The 24,189-nt window shown below is 45.4% G+C and overlaps 2 protein-coding genes across 2 annotated transcripts; both read right to left on the bottom strand.

The window, feature by feature from the left end:
* Positions 1-9,250: 9,250 nt before the first annotated feature.
* On the bottom strand, positions 9,251-9,889 carry LOC136507213 (uncharacterized). The gene has a single exon (XM_066502007.1). It carries the CDS (start codon positions 9,887-9,889, stop codon positions 9,251-9,253), a length of 639 nt encoding a protein of 212 aa, XP_066358104.1.
* A 10,132-nt stretch (positions 9,890-20,021) lies between these two features.
* Positions 20,022-23,884, bottom strand: LOC136508175 (rho GTPase-activating protein 4-like). The gene is made up of 5 exons (XM_066502802.1): positions 23,294-23,884; positions 21,808-21,928; positions 21,588-21,707; positions 20,948-21,178; positions 20,022-20,842 (listed from the first exon to the last, which is right to left on the bottom strand). Exons 1-5 carry the CDS (start codon positions 23,740-23,742, stop codon positions 20,261-20,263), a joined length of 1,503 nt encoding a protein of 500 aa, XP_066358899.1. The 5' UTR covers positions 23,743-23,884; the 3' UTR covers positions 20,022-20,260.
* Between the last annotated feature and the right edge of the window lie 305 nt (positions 23,885-24,189).

Genomic DNA, 24,189 nt, shown 5'->3' with positions numbered 1-24,189 from the left:
GGTCATCTAGTGCCACTCGAGTGATCTAACTTTGCATCATCGCTAGGATTGAGTGGCGTGGCAAGTTGAGTGGCTAATCCTTTGAAAAATAATTGTGAAAATGCTAACACACATACACATGGTGGTGTACACTTGGTGGTGTTGGCACATTTACAAAGGAGATGAAGTTAGAGTTGATGTGGATCAACTCGGCGATGGAACGGAGGTGAGAAGGGTTCAGAACTCCACCGGTGGAGTGTTCGCCCGTAGAGTGCGGACAGTCCGACGGTGCCACCGGCACCCTATACAGAAAAGATAGGGCCTCACAGAGTGGACCGGACACTGGTCACGTAGTGACCGGACGCTGGGTTCCAGCGTCCGATCAGTAGTGGCAGTCAGCGGGCAGGCGTCGGTCATTGACCGGACGCTGGCGCTGGAAGTGACCGGACACTGACAGGGTGTGTCCGGTCAAGGTGATGTGTGATGATGCAGGTAGAGCAGTGTTGCTGGAGGTGACCTGACGCTGGTGCTGCGTCCGATCACGACCGACCGGACGCGTCCGGTCATGTCTGGTACCTTACTGGAAATGACCGGACGCTGGGGTTGCTGCGACCGGTCAGTTCAAGCTGCTACGTCCGGTCGTCAGATGACCGTTGAGATCGGATGAACAGCGTTTGAAGAAGGGGACACGTGGCGTGCATCGCACGACCGGACGCTGAGGTCCAGCGTCCGATCGATTAGACCGGAGCGTCCGGTCGTCTTGACTTTTGCCCAGTGAAGGGGTAACGGCTCTATTTGTTCGTGGGGTTATAAATAGAAGCCATGGTCGGCCTTGGGTCGGTAGCTGAGCACACTAGAGCCTTGGTGGCTTGTGTAGTAGTGCTTGGGAGCCCTCCATCTCACATATACTTGATAGTGATCATTCGATTGTGTGAGAGAGCAATTCTAGTGCGATTGCATCGTGAGGTTGCATCAAGTGGCACTAGGTGATCGAGTTACAAGCCGGTGGTGCTTGTTACTCTTGGAGGTTGCCACCTCCTAGATGGCTTGGTGGTGGTCTCCATCGAAGCCCGCAAGAAGCTTGTGCGGTGCTCCGGAGAAGAGCTTTGTGAGGGGCATTGTGCTCGCCCCACGGGAGCCGTAAAGAGCAACTCTAGTTGAGCGTGTCATTGAGCTACCCTCACTTTCGGGGTAGGTTCTTGCGGTGCCCGACGTGCGGGCTTGGCGGGTGATGCCGATTAGCCGCCGAACCACCAAGTGAGCGGTCGGCACAACGGGGACATAGCGTGTTGGTGAACACGTGAACCTCGGGAGAAAAATTACCGTGTCAACCTTGTTCTTCCAGTTGGTTTGCATCCTCGTTACACAAGCTTGTAATTACTTTCATATACATTGTGCTTGTGTAGTTGCTCTTGTAATTAGTTAGCTTGTGTAGCTTACTAGTTATCTTCTTGCTTGTGTAGCATAGAAGTAGCTCCCTTGCGTGGCTAATTTGGTTTGTGTAACCTTGTTAGTCACTTTGCTTAGCTTGTGTAGCTAAGTATTTGCGCTCTCTAATTTGGCATTGGTTGCCTTGTTATTGAGCATTGCTAGTAAGCATTAGGTGGCTTTGTGCTTTTGCTTACTAGCATGTGTAGGAGCTCCCTTGTTGCTTAAAGTACTAGTGGCATAGGTTTATGTGACCTTGCTCCTAGAATTGGTTAGGTGAGCTCTAGCTAGCCCAGCACCTTTATGGCATAGAGTGCTCATGATATGTGGATGGCACTCCAAGCCTTCTATGGTGATTCCTCCACATGGGATGATGTCAAATTCAAGAAGGAGGATGAGCCTAAGAAGGAGGCTCATGAGTGTGTTGAGCATGACCACAACTTGGTGATTGTGGAAGATTGCTCCACCTCATGGTCAAGTGATGATAATGATGATCGATCTACCACAAGTTCACTTGACAAGATTGATGATGATGCCACAAGTGTTGCACATGAAGATTCTACCTCAAGCACACTTGATGGTGATCTTAATGATGATTGTTCATGCTTGGGCCATGATTGTGATGCTACTACAAGCTCTTCTCCATCACCACATTGCTTCATGTCACAAGGTGACACCAAGGTATCAAATGATAATGTGGTTGATCATGTTGATTCATATGATGAGCTTGTTAGTAGACTTGCTAGCATGACCATGTCTTTAGAAAATGAGAAAGCTAAAACATTGAACTTAGAAAATGAAAACTCATTTCTAAAGAACTCTTGTGAAGAACATAAGAAATTACTTGATGCTTATAAATCTTCACATGATGAGCTAAAATTGAATCATGAGACACTACTTGCATCTCATGATGAATTATTAGAACAACATGCTTCTCTCATTAAAGTGTTTACAAAGAAACTTAAAAATAATGAGAGCTCATCACATGGATCAAATGATAAATTGCAAAATGTTGCTAACCCTTGTGATGTAGGCAAGAAGCATGTGTCCACCTCTTGTGATGATTTATTAGATATGCCATGCTCTTCATAATTAGATGCTTGTTCTACTTCTATGTCTTGTGAGACTAACCTTTTGAAGGAGAACAATGAGCTCAAAAATGAAGTAAAGAAATTGAGCAATAAGTTAGAGAGGTGCTACAACTCAAAAGTCACCTTTGAGCACATGTTGAAGACTCAAAGAAAGTATTGTGACAAGTGTGGCCTTGGCTTCAAAAAGAAGATGACAAAGGGCGAAAGAAAGAGAGAAAGAAAGATGAAGAAGCTACAACAAAGAAAGCTTTCTCATACCATGTGCTACCGGTGTCATGAAGCGGGACACCTTGCAAATGGTTGCCCTAACATTGAGAAGCTCAAGAAGATAAAAGAAGATGAGAGGCTCAAGCATGTCAAGTGCTTCAAGTGCCGCACTTGGGGTCATCTTACCTCAATGTGCCCAACCAAGCAATTGGTGAAGCAACAAGTGAAGCCTCAACCAAAGCCACAAGTTGAGCAAGAGAAGACACCCCAAGTTCAAATCAAGATCAACCATGAAGATGGTGGTGATTTGATGATAAAGAAGAAGAAAACAAGAAGGGGTGGAAAGGCAAGGCATTCAATGCAAACTCAAGATGCCAAAATGATGAACAAGAATGAAGATGAGAAGAAAGATCATGCTCACATCAAGTGCTTCAAGTGTGGAAGTGTGGGACACTTTGCCTCTAAGTGTCCTACCAAGCTTGAGAAGAAGGCTCAAGCAATCCATGAGAGGCAAGGCAACGAGAAGCACCACATGAGCAAAGAAGAGAAGGCTCAAGCAAAGAGAAAGTGCTACTTATGCCGAGAAAGGGGACACATGGCACATTCATGTCCCCTAGGTGATATTTCTAAGCCTATTTCAATTGTTGATAATAATATGCTTAGAAAGGATGGTAATAGTACCTCTATGGTTGCTATTGCAAAATATCCCGCTACTCATACTAAGGCGTTGCCTAAGTATGTTGCTCCTAACCTGAGAGGACCCAAACTTGTTTGGGTACCATCAAAAAGTGGATGATTGATTGTAGGTACCATCGGCATTGGAGACTTGATTCAATTGATTTCATATTGATCATCATATGTTGAGTCAAGATATGAAGCCTAGTGCACATCCAAACCCAATGCCAAGTGAAAAATTGAGTGAAGTCCAAAGTGCTATCAACATACAAGTGCTATAATTTAAGTTGTTGGTAATTCATTGAATATATTTGATGACTTGCAAATAATTGAAGTTGAAGCTTGCTAGTTGGATGATCATGAGCTAACCAAGGTATATCTTTTGTTGATCATTTCATTTGGGTGCATATGAGTTGATTGAATTGGATAAATATGCAATGTTGCTTGCTATGAGATGATTGAATGGATATATGTCTTATAGAAGTATTCAAACAAGTTAGTTTCAAGTTTGATTCATATTTGATGAAGTATAGCTCAAGTGATTGAAATCTGTCCTATATTGAAAATCTGAGTGAGCTGTGATCTTAGCCATGTTTGAGTAATCAACACTTATTGGATTGGCATAAAAATTGGTGTACATGCTCTAGACTTATGGTATAAGATGTTGTATAATTTTCATGAGAATTGGATAAGAAATGCTTCGGTTTTGGAGTGGATCTTGTCAGCTATAGTGCAGCTGTTTTCAGCATGTAGCATTGGTGGAAGAATTGAAATCTGGTAGCAATCTAGAAGTCAAATGAAGCTAAAATTTTTACAGCTTCTAGGTAAATTAGTATTGCACACCTCAACCAAATTTAGTGGTATTTGTATTTGTACTTTGGGAGATATGCTTATTTCTTTGAAGGGTACAAAATCTGTCAGAAAAGTAACAAATGTTGGATTGATCTAGAGTCACTTTGATTGAAAGGTCCTCAAGTTGGAAACATGTTTACAAGTGTTTGAGGTACCTAAGTTTGGTCTTGAGATGATCTAAAAGCATGACAAGCAAAGAGTACAAGGCTATTTGATTGTGGAGTGTACTTTGCACACATTCGGTACTCAAATTGAAAGATCAAGATCAAACTCAAGATAAAGTTGAAGTTTAAGTTCTAGTGACTATTGAAAATCATTTGGTAGAAAGAAAAGGACTTAAACAAGAAGAAAGAAAAGGACTTAAAGAAGGAATCAAGGTTACTCACCAAGTTAAGTCCATCACTTGGATCAATCAATCAAGTCATTTCAAGTGAGTATCAAGAATGATTCTTGGAGAGAGGTCACTTCTCCCTAGTTTAGGGGCTTGCCGCCTATGTGTAGGTGAACCAAGTGTGGTACTTGGAAGGCTAACATAGAAGTGGTGATCCGAGGAACATTTGAGATGCTTAGTTGAAGCAATCAAAAGGGTTGATCAAGAAAAGCAAGCAACACTTAAAAGAGAGCTAGTCATGATATTTCAAGTGGTATTCTCAAATTGATGCTCTCATGCAAGCAAAGATCAAAAGATAAAGCAAGCCAACCACAACAAGAAAGTGCACTTGATCATAAGTGGTATTCATTTCATATGGGTGAAGAATGGAATTCAATATGGTATCTATTGGTCTTCACCAAGCTTATAATGGGACTTCACATTGCTGTTGGAGTAATGAATTGGAATCTATGTGACTATCCTCTACTCCAACATAGCAAAGGTATCATTGTAATGTGCATGATCATTTCATCCCTTACTAGTATGCGGTTAGTGCATATAGTACATGCTTCATAGGATCATGCATAACAAATGAAATGCTTAAATTTATAGCCTACCACTATTGTTTGAATGATTACTTGATCTAGTGGTTAGTATATGAATTTGTTCATGAGCTAGTGAACCTAAGTACTTGACTCAATTTGGATTGCTAACAAGTGACAAGTACAACATTGGCAAGATAACCCTTGCAAGAGGTGTGAAGAAGCTTGTCATTGGTTCAAACCGGACTTGGAAGCTTAGACAAATCAATTTAGTTCAAGTCAATCATAGAAGCTCATGATAGTGATAAGAGTACAAACATAAGACAACAATGCAAATGTATATCTAGTTTGTTTGTTTGTTTCAAATGGTATCTAGACTCAAGTATTTTATCAAGAATCTTCAAATGATGTCTAGATCAACTCACAAGTGATATCCTATAAGTGGTACTCATGAAGATAGCAAATGTTCAAGAAATGGGTTTTATTGAAAAATCCAACAAGTGGTTCCATACTAGAAGATTCTTTCAAGTGATATCACATCTACACATAATATCAATCATGCAAGAAAATGGTTCCACAAGTGATCCTCAACTTTAAGTGATCATCAAATGAAGAATGCATCCCTCACCTACAAGAGCTCAAGTGTATCAAATGGATGACCCATGCTATCACATAGGGGGAGGTGTACCACAAATTGATATCAAGATCAAAGATCCTATGTGTGGTATCTCAAGAAGCCCTATACAAGATACAAGTGGTATACGTTACAAGTGGTATCTTCAAGTGGTGTCATTCCACCAATCAAATGATGTCCATAAAAAATGCAAGATTCAAGCCTCAACCATCTACCCCAAATGTATATCTTTGCATCAATGAGAAGCACACCTTTTATGGAAATTGATGACAAAGGGGGAGAGATTGTACAAAGATATGAAAGCTTTGAGATTGAGATTATACAAGGGGGAGAGATAAGTAATAAAAGCTCAAAGAAGTAGAGGTTGGACATGGATATGGACAAAGAGGGAGCAACATTGAAGAAAAGAGATGGATCAAAATTTCTTGGACAAGAGAAGCACACAAGTAGGGGGAGCAAGCTCATGAACTTTGATTGATTGCATTTGATATGTGCATATTCATGTGCTTGCTTGCATTGCATAAGCTTTCAAATTCAATTTGCATGCTTGTGTGGTGTATGCTAGTTGTAGAACTTGAATAATGATTTGATAACTAGCATGCATAGGATGATAGCTAGACACTTGGTATGCTTTTCAAGTAATGCTAGTACCCTACCTTTAATGTTGATCTCACAAGGTATCTAGTGTTTTTATTTCCAAGTGATATCTAGCTAACCATGGTTCTAAGGATGAACTTAAAGGTGCAACTCCGATTGGTACACACTTCAAAGGTTTATTCTATACACCTTAGCATCATTTAGTAGTAATTACTCTCCCACAATTTGAATCTATGCATATGTGCGAGCTTCAAATCAAACACTCTAGCACATATGTAGGGGGAGCTAATACTACCATCTTGGGTTTATGGTACTTGTCCAAAATCATTTTCACATGGTAAAATTGCTTGGGCAAGCAACATGAATCCAAAAGAGCTTATTTTCCATATCTTTGTAGAATTGTCATCAATTACTAAAAAGGGGGAGATTGAAAGGTCCTTGTGTGGTTTTGGTAATTGAGTGACAACCTAGGTAGACTAATTGTGTTTATGTGAGATACACAGGTGATTAGTCCACAGGTACATATGTGTGAGCAACATATGTCATGAAGGTGAAAATGGCTTGGAGATGTTGCAAAGCTCACACATGCGATGATGAAGGAGCTCATTGCACATGAGACATGACATTGAGTCATGTGATCAAGGTGGAGAAGATCAAGACAAGACTTGGCTTGATGGACCGGTTGCAAGCATGAAGGGCAAGTCGAAGGCTTTGGAGCGATGGACCACGTGGCGGTGAAGCTTGAGCAAGACTTGGCGTCGATGGATGAAGGCAATGGTGAAAAGCAAGTGAAGTTAAGATCGATGAACCAATATGATCACATGATGATATGAAGTGGATCATATCATTGTTGATCGTGTTGGTGCATGTGTTGCATCGACATTGGAGGAGATGGAATGGAATGCGCAAGGCAAAGGTATAACCTAGGGCATTTCATTTCACCGGTCATAGGTGTGTAGAGAAGTTTGTGACTGGGTTTAGGATAGATGGTCGTACTATCAAGAGGGGCGAACTTGTTTGCATATCAGTCATCTAGTGCCACTCGAGTGATCTAACTTTGCATCATCGCTAGGATTGAGTGGCATGGCAAGTTGAGTGGCTAATCCTTTGAAAAATAATTGTGAAAATGCTAACACACATACACATGGTGGTGTACACTTGGTGGTGTTGGCACATTTACAAAGGAGATGAAGTTAGAGTTGATGTGGATCAACTCGGCGATGGAACAGAGGTGAGAAGGGTTCAGAACTCCACCGGCGGAGTGTTCGCCCGTAGAGTGCGGACAGTCTGACGGTGCCACCGGCGCCCTATACAGAAAAGATAGGGCCTCACAGAGTGGACCGGACACTGGTCACGTAGTGACCGGACGCTGGGTTCCAGCGTCCGGTCAGTAGTGGCAGTCAGCGGGCAGGCGTCGGTGATCGACCGGACGCTGGCGCTGGAAGTGACCGGACACTGACAGGGTGTGTCCGGTCAAGGTGACGTGTGATGATGTAGGCAGAGCAGTGTTGCTAGAGGTGACCTGATGCTGGTGCTACGTCTGATCATGACCGACCGAACACGTCTGGTCATGTCTGGTACCTTACTGGAAATGACCGGACGCTGGGGTTGCTGCGTCCGGTCAGTTCAAGCTGCTGCGTCCGGTCGTCAGATGATCATTGAGATTGGATGAACAGTGTTTGAAGAAGGGGACATGTGGCGTGCATCGCACGACCGGGCGCTGAGGTCCAGCGTCCGGTCGATCGGACCGGAGCGTCCGGTCGTCCCGACTTTTGCCCAGTGAAGGGGTAACGGCTCTATTTGTTTGTGGGGTTATAAATAGAAGCCATGGTCGGCCTTGGGCCAGTAGCTGAGCACACTAGAGCCTTGGTGGCTTGTGTAGTAGTGCTTGGGAGCCCTCTATCTCACATATACTTGATAGTGATCATGCGATTGTGTGAGAGAGCGATTCTAGTGCGATTGCATCATGAGGTTGCATCGAGTGGCACTAGGTGATCGAGTTGCAAGCCGGTGGTGCTTGTTACTCTTGGAGGTTGCCACCTCCTAGACGGCTTGGTGGTGGTCTCCGTCGAAGTCCGCAAGAAGCTTGTGCGGTGCTCCGGAGAAGAGCTTTGTGAGGGGCATTGTGCTCGCCCTGTGGGAGCCGCGAAAAGCAACTCTAGTTGAGCGTGTCATTGAGCTACCCTCACTTTTGGGGTAGGTTCTTGCGGTGCCCGACGTGCGGGTTTGGCGGGTGATTCAAATTAGCCGCCGAACCACCAAGTGAGCGGTCGACACAATGGGGACGTAGTGTGTTGGCAAACACGTGAACCTCGGGAGAAAAATTTCCGTGTCAGCCTTGTTCTTCCCGTTGGTTTGCATCCTCGTTACATAAGCTTGTAATTACTTTCATATACATTGTGCTTGTGTAGTTGCTCTTGTAATTAGTTAGCTTGTGTAGCTTACTAGTTATCTTCTTGCTTGTGTAGCATAGAAGTAGCTCCCTTGCATGGCTAATTTGGTTTGTGTAACCTTGTTAGTCACTTTGCTTAGCTTGTGTAGCTAAGTATTTGCGCTCTCTAATTTGGCATTGGTTGCCTTGTTATTGAGCATTGCTAGTAAGCATTAGGTGGCTTTGTGCTTTTGCTTACTAGCATGTGTAGGAGCTCCCTTGTTGCTTAAAGTACTAGTGGCATAGGTTTGTGTGACCTTGCTCCTAGAATTGGTTAGGTGAACTCTAGCTAGCCCGGCACCTTTGTGGCTTAATTAGTATCTTTGGAAGGTGCTAGAGAATGTAGATAGAGGGTGTAGTCTTGGCTAGACCGATAGTTTTAATTCCGCACTTGTTTCGGTTAGCCGACGCGATTAATTTTAGAAAGGACTATTCACCCCTCCTCTAGTCCGCCATCTCGACCTTACACGAGGGCGTAGGCGGCCGAGCGCTGCCAAAGGTGGTTGTTAGGGCCATAGCCAAAGGAGGCAGAGTCTCTAGGAGCAAGTCATTGTGTGCCTGTAGAAAGGTAGGAAACGGACGTTCACGGCGAAGGTGACGCCCAATGGCTTCCAAACGGCCATTGAGACCGCGCTGGAGATTGAGGACAAGAGTCCTATCATTAACGGGCTCGCCGAGGTCACGGAGGGCATATGCCATGCCCTTGACTTTACGGTAGTACATAGTGATGTCGAGGTCGCCTTGCTTGAAGTTGCGGAAGGCAGCGTCGAGTTGGAGAGCACGAGCTTTGCGATTGCTGCGGAACTGTGACTCGATAGTGAGCCAGGAGGCACGGGCGGTGGTGCCAAACTCGATCACGGCCTCAGCGAGGGCGTTAGAGATGGTGTCGGTGATCCAAGTTTGCACGACACAGTCCATGCGCACCCAGTCCGAAGAGTTGGGGGCGGCAGCGTCGAAGAGGACATGGCTCTCCAAGGAGTAGCGGCCGATGACGAGGAGGAACAACTGACGCCAGCAGCCATAGAAGGCAGAGGCAATGTCGAGGACAAGCGGGACAAATAGCCAAATGTTCTGCATGGCCATAGCCTAGGAGTGCAGGTTGAGGAGGGTTGCGGCCTCGTGCTGAAGCAGAACGGTGCGAAGATGGGGATCATCACCGTCGGCAGAGGCGAAATCCTCAGCATCCTCGGCGTCGTCAGGGGCAGCATCGTCAGGTGGAGTGGCCGCGGCGCACTCCTAAGCCGTGCGGTCAAGGGCGGCCTGAAGTCGTGCATCAGCGGCGTCCCACTCCTGCTGAGCAACGGCAGCTTCACGCTCGGCATCAGCCGCACGAGCAGCGGCGGCGTCGCGAGCGGCCCGAGCTACATGGGCGTGCTCCTCCTTAGCGAGTCAAGCCACAGCGGCCTGCTCGGCTGGAAGGGCAGCGGCAGTAGCGGCCTACTCGGTCGCATTGACACGTGTCTCCATGGACTGGAGGGCAGCGGCAGCAGTGGGGTCGGCCTGCGCGTCCACACGGGCGCGCTCCTCCCTGGACTCGGTAGCAGCAACGTTGGGATCGACGACAGTAGCAGCGGAGGAGGAAGCGGTGGGGGGGTGGCGCCGGCCATGGCAGTGAGGCGGCGGGCGACAGCCAGGAAAGGAAAAAAAAACTAAGCTCGTGATACCATGAAAGCAATAAGGATTACGTGGAATGAAAATGAATGAATGATTGGAGAGACCTATGTACATATATATAGGGGAGAGGAGATCTCGTGGTTTATAGAAACAGGACCAAACCAAGATCTTCTCATATCTCTCTAACCAAATAGAGGACCGGCCGGCTATACCAAGGCCTAGGCCCATATACACACGCATATATACATTTACAGTCTAACACAGTTGCATGTGTCTGGCTTGAGAAGATTATATTCACGGGCTTTGCCACCCAGATGGAAATTCAGATAAGACCAGCATATCAGTTCTAGATCGCGTGAAACATAAGTTTGGGAGTGGAAATTTCTAGGGCGACATTCTCATTAGCGAAGGATCTCAATTACTCATTGTATGGTGGCTAGATCGATCAACAAGAACAATGAACGCGAGAACAAATGATGAACATAGAAGCAACTGCCTGGAGGTCGCCCGGGAGACAGTGCCCTTTTTCACTCACAATGGTTCACGATACAATGCGCTTGACCGGCGGTTCCTATGATAACACGACTCAAGGAACTCCCAGCTCCTTATACCAATAGTCTAGCACACACACTTTAGCTAATACAACCGCTAAACAAAGATACATGACTCTGAAAACACACACTGCAGAGAGTAGCGCGTCATGGGTGCGGTCACCACAACCGTAGCTCCGCTCTGGCGTTCAACATTCAAACTAAAGCCTTCCTACCCTGCTCACTTACGCCTTCTCCACTGAATGTCTTCACTATCAGTGTTGGCAGGGTTACTCACCAAGATACTACCCCCTAAGACTAGCACACACTGAGATCCCTAACCCCGAGCGAGTGTCTCATGACTGATAGCTTCCCAGCGGGCAAAGCCTTGGTCAGAGCATCAGCTTTCTGCTCCTCAGTGCAAACTCTCTTCACAATGATCTGTCCCCTCTCCACACTCTCTGATGAAATGGTATTTGATGTCAATGTGCTTACTCCTTCCATGGAACACAGGATTTTTCATCAGAGCTATAGCTGAGTTGTTATCAACAAAGAGAGTTACTACCTTTGGTTTTTCTTTGGTAATCTCACTGATCAAATTCCTCAGCCACAATGCCTGCTTAGCTCCTATTGTGGCTGCCATAAACCTAGCTTCATAGGATGACAAGGCTACTGTCTTTTACTTTTGTGTGCACTAGTTGATCAGGTTTTTGTTTAGGTAAAAAGCCATGCCACCCGTGCTCCTTCTCTCTACCAAATCAGCTCCCAGATCACTTTCTGTGTACCCCACTATCTCTCTAGTACCTCCACCTTGGACATACACCAGCCCAAGATCAATAGTACCCTTTGGATATCTCATGATCTATTTCATAGCTTTGGTATGCATCACTGTTGGCTTCTCCATGAACCTGCTAGCCAAACCCACTAAGTAAGAGAGGTCAGGTCTGGTATGCAGTAAGTACCTAAGACAACCAATCATTCTCCTATACTTAGTTGCATCAACTGGTATGCACCTTTATCTGCATTGAGTTTGCTCCCTAGTTCCATTGGGAATCTGGTATAGTTACACTCACTCATCCCATATTGCAACAGAACCTTTCTAGCATATCCTGACTACTTGACAGTGATGTAATCTGCTTTCTGATCTACCTCAACTCCAAGGTAGTAAGTCAATAGCCCCAAATCTATCATTTCAAATTCAGTCATCATCTGTTCCTTGAACAACTTGATCTCATCTGGATTTCCTCCTGTCACTATCAAGTCATCAACATAAACCCCCAATGTGACTGCATTTGCTCCTGTTCCTCTAGTGTACACTGCTTGTTCACTCAAGCACCTTTTGAAATTCAACTTTTTCAGGCTTTTGTCAAGTTTGACATTCCAAGCCCTAGGAGCCTGTCTAAGTCCATAAAGAGCTTTACTCAACTTGAGTACATGCTGCTCTTTACCCTTAACTGCATAACCTTTAGGTTGAGACACATAAACCTCTTCCTCCAATTCACCATGCAGAAAAGCTGACTTGACATCTAAGTGATGAACTTTCCAGCCATTGTTTCCTACAAATGCCAATAGCACTCTCACTGTGTCCAATCTAACAACATGTGCAAAAACCTCTTCAAAATCTATGCCATGTTTCTGGACATATCCTTTTGCAACCAACCTAGCCTTATGCTTCACCACTTCATCAGAATTCCTTTTTAGTTTGAAAACCCACTTCAACCCAATGGGCTTCTTGCCTGCAAGTAGCTTAACCAACTCCCAGGTCTTGTTCTTCAGAATGGACTGCATTTCCTTGTTCATGGCATCAACACACTCTTGATAATCGGCTGCCTCTCTATAACAAGATGGCTCTTTTGTTTCTGCCAGCAAAGCTTCTACATCTGAATCCATTAATTCCACTTTAGTAGTTTCATCATAGATTTCATTTAGTGCTCTAAATCTCATTGGCTCACTACTTTTAGTAGATGATGGTGTGGAATATCATCAACATGCATTGTATGCTGTGGTGTTGAAAAACCTACAACTGAATTCTCTGCATGACTGACAGTTTGCATTGTGTCTGCTGCTGGTGACTGTAGCAATTCCGGCACAACTTCAAAACTGCCCTGCCCAGTTGCTAAATTATTTTCAGTTGGCACTGCTTGCTCTTGCTGTGTGTCTTCATCATTACCATCAACAAATATGCATGTCCTATCTTCATTTTCAACAATAAACTCAACTGAGATGTCTCCCCCCAAAGCTGAGCACCAATTCTACATTTTCCTTCTTCAAACACAACATCTCGACTGACAACAATCCTATTTGACTCAGGATCATATAGTATGTGTGCTTTACTGCCTTCTTCCACCCCAAAATACACCAAAGCTTTGTTTCTATCATTAAGTTTCTTCAGATGTGGTGCAGCTGGCCTAGCATGAGCAGTGCACCCAAACACCTTCAGATGCCCAAGGCTTGGCTTCCTTCTATTCCAGGCCTCATAAGGGGTTATGTCACCAATCACCTTGGTTGGCAGTCTATTTAGGAGGTACACATAGTGCCTGATAGCTTCACCCCAGTATTTCCCTAGAATCATCATGCTTTTCAGCAATGCTCTAGACATCTCCATCACAGTCCTATTCCTTCTTTCCACCACTCCATTTTGCTGTGGTGAATATGGGGCTGTGAGATGCCTCCTAATTCTAGCTTGTTCACATACTCCTGCAAACACACCAACTAGAAATTCCCCTCCTCTATCAGACCTAAGTGTCTTGATCCTACACCCAGTGAAGTTTTCCACTTCTGCTTTGTACCTGATGAAAGGGGACCATGACGCCTAAGAGGGGGGTGAATTAGGCAACTTAAAAAACTAACTCTAAACTATGGCCTCCTTTTCTAACCCTAGCAAAACTTATGCAATAGATAAACTATCTAAATGTGTAACTATGGTTTTGCTAGTGTGTTGCTATCTCTACCGCAAAAGGAGTAATACAATCAATGTAAATGCGGAAGCTAAAGAGCAAGGTAGAGATATGCAAACTCCCATCGACGACTCCGGTATTTTTACCGAGGTATCGAGAAGCACGTAAGCTTCCCCCTAGTCCTCGTTGGAGCCCCTCGCAATGAATCCCTCGCAAGGGCCAAGCTCCCGGTCGGGTAGCTCTGTGGATAGCCTCGGGCCTTTCCCACGCGCAAGTGGGTCTCCGATGTGCCTTCCGGCAAGCCTCTCCCGGATGCTCCCCGCCATCTTCACTATCAAGCTTCCGGCCAAAACACCGAGGGCCTTGTTCCCTTCGGTACACGGTGGCGGCCACACCACAAACACGGTTGGTGTGATCTCGCAAGACTACAAGCCCCTCTGATGTACAACAATGGTGCGTGAAAGCATCTAGGCCCCTAGTTGGATTTCGGTGATTAATGTCAATACAAGATTACTATGACTAACGTGTGTTTTGCAGAGGCAATTAAGTTAGGTCATGGTAATGGAGATCGATTGGGCAATCTAGTTTGTCATGCCCCTACGATGGAAATCGTTTCGGTTTTCAAAGGATGGACGATAAGGTTAAGGATAACTAGTTCTAAGTGTCAATTGAAGTTGGAGAGACACTTAGAGTAGTTTAGGACTTTGTTTTTCCTTTAGCCGTACTATGAAGGGGGGTATGAACGGGTAGCTTGACCTAGTTGAGTCTAGTGAGTTAGGTGTGGTGCACACTTATTAAAACTAGCTCTAGGTAGCTCCTATGAATGCCTAAGATCCTTTGGAGCAAACTTTATTCACATATGTTCGAAAGTTGGAAGTGAATGGAGGGTCAAATACTGACCGGACGCTGGCTCCGGTGCGACTGGACGCTGGCCGTAGGGTCCGGTCAGTTCATTTGACTGAGGAGATCAAGTCTGGTGTGACCGGACGCTGGAAGGTCAATGTGACCGGACGCTGAGGGCCAGCGTCCGGTCGACTCCAGTAAGGGTCCAGACTTGAGAAAGTGTGACCGGACGCGTCCGGTCAGTGGTGACCGGACCCTGACAGTGTTCGGTCATCACATGAAAACTGTTGCGCGGGTTGAACTGACCGGAGCGTCCGGTCAAAACGATCGGAGCGTCCGGTCACCCCGCAGAAGCTCATAACGGTTCGTTTTTTAGGCTGCCTTATAAATAGAAGCTCCACTCGTGAGTGGAGTTACTTTTGCTCATTCCAACAGCTGAGAAACACGTTTGTGAGTGCCAAGAAGAGCAAGGTCCTAGTGAGGTGTTTGTGATTTGAGAATCCAAGAGTGAAACCTCATTAGTGAATCAAGAGTAGACAAGTGTGCATCCATCTTCTCATTAGGCTTCGCGTGGTCAAGTGAGAGTTCGTGCTTGTTACTCTTGGTGATCGCCATCACCTAGACGGCTCGGTGGTGATTGGGAGCTTGGTGATCACCCGGCGGAGCTTGTGGGTGACCCAACTCAAGTTGTGAGCGACTTTGGGTGATTCGCCGCGACGGAGTGTCGAAGAATCAACCTGTAGAGAGCACTTGATCCTTGCGCGGATCAAGGGGGAGCTACACCCTTGCGCGGGTGCTCCAACGAGGACTAGTGGAGAGTGGCAACTCTCCGATACCTCGGCAAAACATCGCCGCGTTCCTCTCTCCATTTACTTTGAGCATTTACTTTGAGCATTTACTTTGAGTATTTACTTTGAGCAAATTCAATACTTGTCTTTACATTCGTAGAATTGCTATGCTAAAGTAAGTTTGGAACATAGGTTGCAAGTCTTTGTGCGTAAATTTGATAGAAACACTTTTCTAGGCACAAGGGGTTAATTAGGCTATCCGTAGGATTTGATTATTGCAAGAAAATTTAGAATTAGCCCAATTCACCCCCCCTCTTGGGCATCTTGATCCTTTCAGTGCGCTCAAGCACCGAGTGGTAAGAGGTATGCAAACCTCACTAAACACTAGGCCTAAACTTAGAGCAAGCGCATAAGCGGTGGTCTAATCAACCTAAGCACTTCGTAAAGCACCTACGCTAATCACCTAATAAAACACTAAGCAATATGCAAGTGGAGATCACTAAAATGGTGTATCAACACCCTTGATATATTTCCTCAGCTTCGCTCCCTTCAAATGGCCGGTTGGGGTTGTATTTATAAGCCCCACTGAGAAAGTAGCCATTGGGGACGAAGTCCTGCTTTTCTGCTACTGACCGGACGCTGGAGTCGTCCTGATCGGACGCGTTCGGTCGTCTCGACTGTTGAAGCCACGAAACAACTAATCGGACGCTGCCATCGTCCGGTCACTTGCCACCGGACATGTCCGGTCACAAGTTCGCCGCTCTGGAACCTTTCTGTACTCGATCGGACGCTATTGTCTTGCATCCGGTCGATTTGCCACCAGTGTCCGGTCCATGCTGAGTCTGTTGCTGGGCTGATGAACAATGCCATCGGTGTGTCCGGTCAATTCACTTGTTTAGCGTCCGATCGCTGCTGCTGACACCTGCTGTTGCCGAGCCATTGATCGGAGCATCCGGTCACTTTCTTCCAATGTCTGGTCCAGCGTTCGGTCGCTTCTGTGAGCTCGTTTCTTCGCGATCTTGCGTGCGGCTTGGTTCCTATCTTCATGCTTGGACTTTGCTTGATATCTTGGGTCTTCTCTTGTGCTCCTAAGGTCTTGCTTGAGGTGTTGATCATTGGATCATCACGTCGCATTTGTCCAAGTCACGTCTTGCATCCTATTGAACTACAAAACAATCACTTGCAAATTCATTAGTTCAATTTGGTTGTGTTGGTCATCAAACACCAAAATCCAAAGTAAATGGGCCTAGGGTCCATTTTCCTTACACCTGACAAAAGCATCACATGCCTGATCTTTGTTTTTCAACAAAAACACCTGCATCCACCTAGAGTGATCATCAACCAATAGCATGAAGTACCTATTTCCACCTGCTGTTGCTGGTTTTATTGGTCCACACAAATCAACATACACCAGATTGAATTTTTCTTCAGAGTGCCACTTTGTTGCCTTAGGAAATGGTGATCTTGTCTTCTTAGATGCTAGACAGTCACTACACACCTGCTCTGGGTGATTAATGTTAGGCACCCTAGTAGCCATCTCCTTACCCACCAACTATTTCAGAGATCTAAAGTTGACATGCCCAAGCCTGCCATGCCACAACCAAGCTTGGTTCCCAATGCTTGCCATCAAACATTTAGGCTCTACTGGTTTTAACTCTATCTTGTACAATTTGTTCAGTGTTCTAGGAACCCTCATGATCAATCTTAGTGGTTGTTTTTCCAAAACTTCTAGCACATCATCATCTAGAAGAATTCTATGCCCAATTTCTGTCAGTTGACCAAGACTAACAAGATTGCTTCTAAGTTTGGGAATGTAATAAACATCAGAAAGCACCCATTGATCACCATATTTTCCTTGTAACACAATTGTACCTCTACCTTGAATTTCAACAGTAGAGTCATCACCAAACCTCACCTTGCCAAAAACAGCACGATCCAGATCTCTGAACTTTTGTAGATCACCCGTCATGTGGTTGCTGGCTCCATTCTCCAGGTACCAAATGTTGCCTGATGGACCACCACCATCAGACAAATGGAGTTCAGGCATAATCTTCACCTCATTCAGAAACACCCTCTGAACTTGGCTTCTTGGCGGGTGCTCGAGCAGTCCCAGCGCTGCTATTTCCGTGAGCAGCACCATCGGCTCCTTCTCCTTCGCCTTCACGCAGTGCCCCTCCTCTCCCTTCTTCTCACCCGAGCATCTATAGGCGTAGTGCCCGTACTTGTGGCACTTGAAGCACTTTATGTGACTCTTGTCACGCTTCCCCGTGCCCTAATTGCCGGCGTCGCCACCACCGGCGTGGCCACCGCTACCACCACCACGGGCACGCCCTCTGTATTGCTTCCTCCCCTTCTCGGATGAATCGCCGCCCGAGTTCTTCTGTCTGGCTTCCCACTCCGCCAGTGTGAGCAACATCTGCCCACCTTCTGATCTCGCGCCGCCAGCTCCCTGCCGTGTGCACTCCTCGAACGCCTTTAGATGCCCCACCGCCTCATCAAACGCCAGCATCTTCAGGTCATAAAACTATTCGATACCGGCCACGACATTGAGGTATCGATCGGGCACGATATCAAACAATTTCTTCACCAACGCAACATCATCCAGGCTCCCCCCCAAACTGTTGTACTTGACCGACATCGCCGTCAGTTTTCCAACAATTTGGTCAAGTGACTCGTCATCCTTCATCCGGATGGCATCAAACTCGCTCTTGAGCGTCTGCAACCGTGCGTCCTTCACCCGATCTGCTCCAACGAAGCGCGCCTTCAGGGAATCCCACACCTCCTTCCTAGTTTTCTTCTTCACAACTTGCATCAGCAAGTCGTCGGGCAAGCACTATAGGAGATGCGCCCGCACCTTCTTGTCCTTGGCGGTTGCTTTCGCCGCATCCGCCGCAGACAAGGTCGACGTCCCCGCCTCCGGCTCCACCACCTCCCACACCCCCTAATCTTCCATGATCGCCTGCACCCGAATACACCAACTGGTGTAGTTCGTGCTCGTCAGCGGAGGATACACCTGCCGTGTCTCCTCGTCGCCTCGTGCTCCCTCTCCCCCGATGACGATCGACATGGACACGATCTGTGGATGTCTCCGCGAGTAAAGAGGCTCCGATACCAGATTTTAGCGAAGGATCTCAAATACTCGCTGTATGGTGGCTAGATCGATCAACAAGAACAATGAACGCAAGAACAAACGATGAACACAGAAGCAATTGCCCGGAGGTCGCCCGGGAGACCGTGCCCTTTTTCACTCACAATGGCTCATGATACAATGCGCCTGACCAATGGTTCCTGCGATAAAACAACTCAAGGAACTCCTAGCTACTTATACCAGTAGTCTAGCACACACACTTTAGCTAATACAACCGCTAAACAAAGATACATGACTCTAAAAACACACACTATAGAGAGTTGCACGTCGTGGGCGCGGTCACCGCAACCGTGGCTCTGCTCTCGTGTTCAACATTCAAACTGAAGCCTTCCCGCCCTGCTCACTTACGCCTTCTCCACTGAATGTCTTCACTGTCAGTGTTGACACCGTTACTCACCAACAATTGCAACTCAAAGAGGCATCTCCTCATGGTGGGTTATCTTACACTGACATTTGTCTGGCCTGAGCAAAGTATTTTTTGAAGACGTCACCGGAGGGGTGAGAGCCCCACTTGAATGAATTTTCCACTGATGCCGGCAAGCCAGTGGATGGAGGGTACCGAGGCACCTACAAGGGTCCGAAGACCCAGTGTCCAAAGTATTTAAGCTCAAGATGGAAGTTCTGGTAAGTTCAGCATATACATACATCTGTCTGCACAAATTCGATTCTGATCTCGAGTGGTGCCAAGAAACTTAGAACATAGAGATGGCAGCTTGGAAAATTTTCTCCGACCAGTAGTGTACTTTGTCACTAAATAACACCGATGTTATCATGAAGTGGGAATAAGGTCTTTCCTCTCTGAACTCTGAAGCATTGCTTCATTATCTGAATGAAATGGCAATTTGTCGCATCGTGCATGTTTACATGTGTGGTCTTTGTGAAAATCTAGGAAATCTTAGCGTAGATCCGGTAAACTTGTAAGACAAAAGGACTTGAGAGAAGACAAAATAGATCATTCCGTACTTTCATGATCTGTCACTCCAGCCAGCCAGCACAGAGTAATGGGTGTTTCAGAAAGCAGTACTGGCTTGCATGACCCATACGTTAGAAAGGATGGAGAGAAGGCAGAATAAAGCAACATGGTGAGTTACAGGCAATTCAGCATAGGAAAATCATACTGTGTAAGTGTGTATAAAGATAAAAAAAATGAAAGCATTGGAACATGGGGCCAAAAATATATTTCCAAAAAAAAATGAAACAAGAAAGATCAATGTGAGTGGATCAATCCATATTCATGAAGGGGAAACATGCAGGAGGTACAGGCAGTAAGGCCAGCGCAAGGAGTGGACCATATTCATGAAGAGGAAACGTGCAGGAGGTGCAGTAAGGCCAGCACAAAGCAGATCTACTTGAACTTTCAGGCACTTGATAAATTAGGCATCAAAGAGATTAATGTACAAAGGAAAGCACCAGCATCTTTCATTGACTCACAGAAGTAACCATAAGAAAGATACAGAAGTTAGTAAAGACGTGAAGATCGAATCTCGAAATACCATGACCATGATACAGCAAGAAATGATAAGCTCATAGAAAATGCAAAATATGGAAGCAAGCAGTTCGGGGTGCTATTTTCAGGAAACACTGGGTCAGTCATCTAGTACACAACAACAATGGAAATGAAATGGCTTTTGATTTCATCTCCATGCTTCGATCCGCTCAACCTTGGAGTTTATCCGGCTCACGATGCTCGCACCTCTTGATTTCTCAGCTGCAGGTGCGGTGCATGTACCAGACTGGCCCTGGCCTTTGCCCTTTCTAGTCCGCCGATTCAGGCTTCGGCTCCCCTTGCCTTGAAGAGAATGTGTAGCTGTCGTGCTGGAAGCATCAGCAATAGCAACTGGGCCAGCAGTTGCAGGTTGTAAGCCACTAGTGGAGTCCTCCGCACTCGTTACTACTTCACTTGTCTGGGCAGTGAAAGCAGCAGTGACTCCTAAAGTGGTATTAGTTTCATTAGACTTATCATCAGTGCTGTGGGCAGGACTGTTCAGAAGGGGCTCTTCCTTGGCAAAAGAAGGGCGCCTAGATCCTTCCTCAAGGAGAGAATCAAGTGTCACGCTGGGTTTCTGATGCCCATTTTCATCAGATGGGTCCTTCTGGGGCAGCAAAACATCCTCTGGAGTGGACTCCTCTCTATCCTTGAGAGTCTTTTGTACCAGCATCTTGAGAAAATTCATCACTTGGACTGCATACATAAGTGCAGTCAAAGGATCTGCCATCTGCATTGTAAGTGTGCTACAGTTAGCATGCCTAACCATTTCATTGCTCGGGGTGAGGTATATTGCTAGTTTATTAATTGCTATTATATTAACACAATGCAATACCTGAGTCATATTTGGTGCAAAAACCATAGCAATATTGCGATCATTCATCTTGTTTATCTGTTCTTCTTGGACTACATCAGCCATCAGATTAACAGCCCAGTCAAGCAAAGCTGCTTCAGCTGGTGGAAGGCATTTCGCCACCCGAGCACAGTCCTCTTCAGATTGGCATTGCATCACCTGTTCAGGTGGGATAGAGTCCAGAACCCCCCTCGGCATTTCTCTAAACCAGGCCTGAAAAGAGATGAAATGTTGAATTGGATGAGAAGTTGAGAACATGCTTTTGTCTTGCCGAGTAAAGTGACTAGCTCGTGAGCATAATAAACAGTTAATGTCAAATAAGTTGACCAAACTCCTTGCCTTCTCCAAAAGCAAGATCATACTACAGAGGAATATTGCTAAATGGCACGATCACAGATCCACAATCACAACTTTGTATGCATTGGGAAGAAAAGGTAATATCATTGCACAAGAAAAAGAGATGTTCAAGAAAGTGAAGTTTGGATTCTCTGGTAGGCGTTGACTTGAAATTCCACCATGATCCTTAATAACTCTCTACTTACTAGACAGGTGATTAAGAAACAGGTGCTGCCAATAGAATGATTATGATTGTATAAGTAACATGAAAAAGAAATTAGCTTACTTTGATTAGACCTGCCATACAGTGGACATCAATGCCATCCGGAACAATTCCACTATTTAATTGGTCTCTCACAAACTCCTCCTGGCTATTCTCTGCATTTATGCGGAAGATACCTTCTGCCTGAAATACAAAATAAGGAAACACTTATTTGATCAGAACAAAGCTTCCAAACACTGAGGGCAACAGACTAAAGAATCATAGGAGATCCTAAAACACGCACCTGAAGACCACCCTGTTCATAAAGGCGTCTCTGCATCATCAAGAGGATTGTTGGGACACTGTTTCCTCTGGAATCATAGGAACACTGCATTGATTCTGTTGAAACTCCGAAGACACTTGCACTGCATATCAGGTTTTAATCAGCCAATGAACAGGATTAGCAAAAGTAAACTTGCAATGGAAGTAACAATTTATGTTTTCAGAAAATGCATATTAGCACTGAAAAACGAGCAAAATAGATGTGACTTGCAAGGTTCAGGATATGTCCACATGAACACGAGTACCATCCTTGATGCCAAGGCATCTTTTAAATAATCAAATTGTAAATGTTTATGGTGACAATAATATTTCCAATTATCAAGTGATTTTTATTGATCATATACTAGCAATCCCTGAGTTTGAAGATTAGGTGTTAGGTGTTTGTGCCACTTTATCTTCTTTTGGAGCACTAGGCTCCCATCCTTCTATAAAGCAGAACTTTATTCTTTTTAGCTTAATGCTGAAAACCGACATCTTGGAACTCCCAATAAGAAACAAGATACAAGACACCTATGTACTTTTCTTATACTTCGTGCCCTGTTCCTATAATAAGTTAGATAGTATAGCAAAGCACAAAAAAATAATATACCAAGTATTTGAAGCCAAGGTCTACTATACGAACAATAGATGAAGGATAACAAAAAAGTTAAAAACCAAAGTAATTTGCAAGTCTAGTGAAAAGAATAGTGAATAATCTAATCAAGACAAAATAGGCCATACATACATCATGGAATCCCTGGCAACTTTTCGATCTTACTAATGACAGATGATGTAACAACCAACTTGATGTACCTAGTTCAGTCGAAATAATTCTTAGATGAGGTAAGCAAGTACAGCAAAATCATGGATGCTATAAGAGTGCATCAGAAAAATGATTGACCAATTATTTGATAAAACACGCAAAAAAACACGCAGAAATAATTCCAAAGCACATCCACTATCAGAAGACATGCCCATTTCATCAACCATAGTTCAAATCCTGCTAAGGCTGCCAACACAAAAACCAAGTTCATACTTTATAACATTATTCAAATGGAATTCAAACTCCACTTAAAGTTTTGCCTTTTTCAATAATATTTTTCAGATCAAAGCAGCATGGAGGCTGTAACACAAACAAAAGGGACCACCTTTTCAAGGATCAAAACTATAGTACGGAAACAACCATGCCATCAAAATGCTAAAGAGTGGTGAACTATTAACGAACCCGTGTCAAGCAAACATCATTTACATTTTACAACTTTCTAACAGAACAGAATCTAATACTTATTGTCTTCAACTGTTCATATCAAAGCACCACATATATTTGGAATTTAAAGAAGGGGGGAAAATGCAAACACCCTCTAAAATTCAATTTGGAGCTAAAAAAGTTCCATGTTATTTGCATATAAAGTCAGATTTCTGGAAGCGTGAACTCAATACCAATTTGATGAGGACACAACGAGACATACCTCGCACTGGGAGCACGGCGGGGCACTTCGGGCTCGAATTCAACGGGCAGCCCCAGGAATCCATGGAACCTATCGAACGTGACGTGCGCGACGTGCTGCACGTCCGTGGGCAACCCAATCTCCATCCCGCAGCCGCCGTGTTCGCCTTCGCCTTCGCCGCCGCCCACCGTCCTGCACCCGAGCAGCGACTTCCGCAGCAGCTCAAAGAGCAGCGCCAAGAACGACCACCGCTCCTCTTCCTCCTCCGCCGCCTCTTGCCCGCGCAGTTCAAGGAGTCGTCGGCTCCCTGCAGATCCCGCAGTGCGCTCCGGGCTGCCGCTTCCTGGGAGCACGTCGCTGTCGGCATTGGCTAAATAGCGCAGCGCTGAGGAAGAGGAGGAAGAAGCGGAGGCGCGGCTTGCGGTGGAAGCGAGGTTGGTCGGGCCCCGGAGGAGCGCCACCTCCGTCATTGCTTCCTCCTTTTCGAATTCTCACTGGAATTATGAGCTGTGAAGTGCGGTGTAGGACCGACCGATTTTGGGGGGCCGATTCAGGATGAGTTTTCTTGGGAATTTCGCTGATGGTGGAGGAGGGGCCAAATGCACCAAGAAATGATTGGGGATTCTCAGTGGAGTTCTTGGTGCGCCCCCTATTTAGGATTTCTTGATGCTTGCTTTCTTCCGGAGATTGGGATTGTTGGGGCAGGATGGGACTGGAAGGGGAGGAGGATTGGTTGTGGTGGTGCGCGTGGTCCAAATCCACGAACTCAAATCGCAACAAAAAACAATTGCCGCGTCGAGAAATGGACAACAAAAGGGGAATTTTTTTTAACTCCAGCAAGGAAACTTTAGGCAGAAAAAGACGCAATTTTTAGCAGGAGATGATGAACTCTCGTGGGGCGTTTGGTGGAGAATGGA

This window comes from Miscanthus floridulus, chromosome 15 (assembly GCF_019320115.1).
Source record: "Miscanthus floridulus cultivar M001 chromosome 15, ASM1932011v1, whole genome shotgun sequence".
Taxonomy (NCBI): Eukaryota; Viridiplantae; Streptophyta; class Magnoliopsida; order Poales; family Poaceae; genus Miscanthus; species Miscanthus floridulus.
The sequence above is the reverse complement of the archived record's forward strand: the minus strand, read 5'-3'. Positions and strand labels throughout refer to the sequence as shown.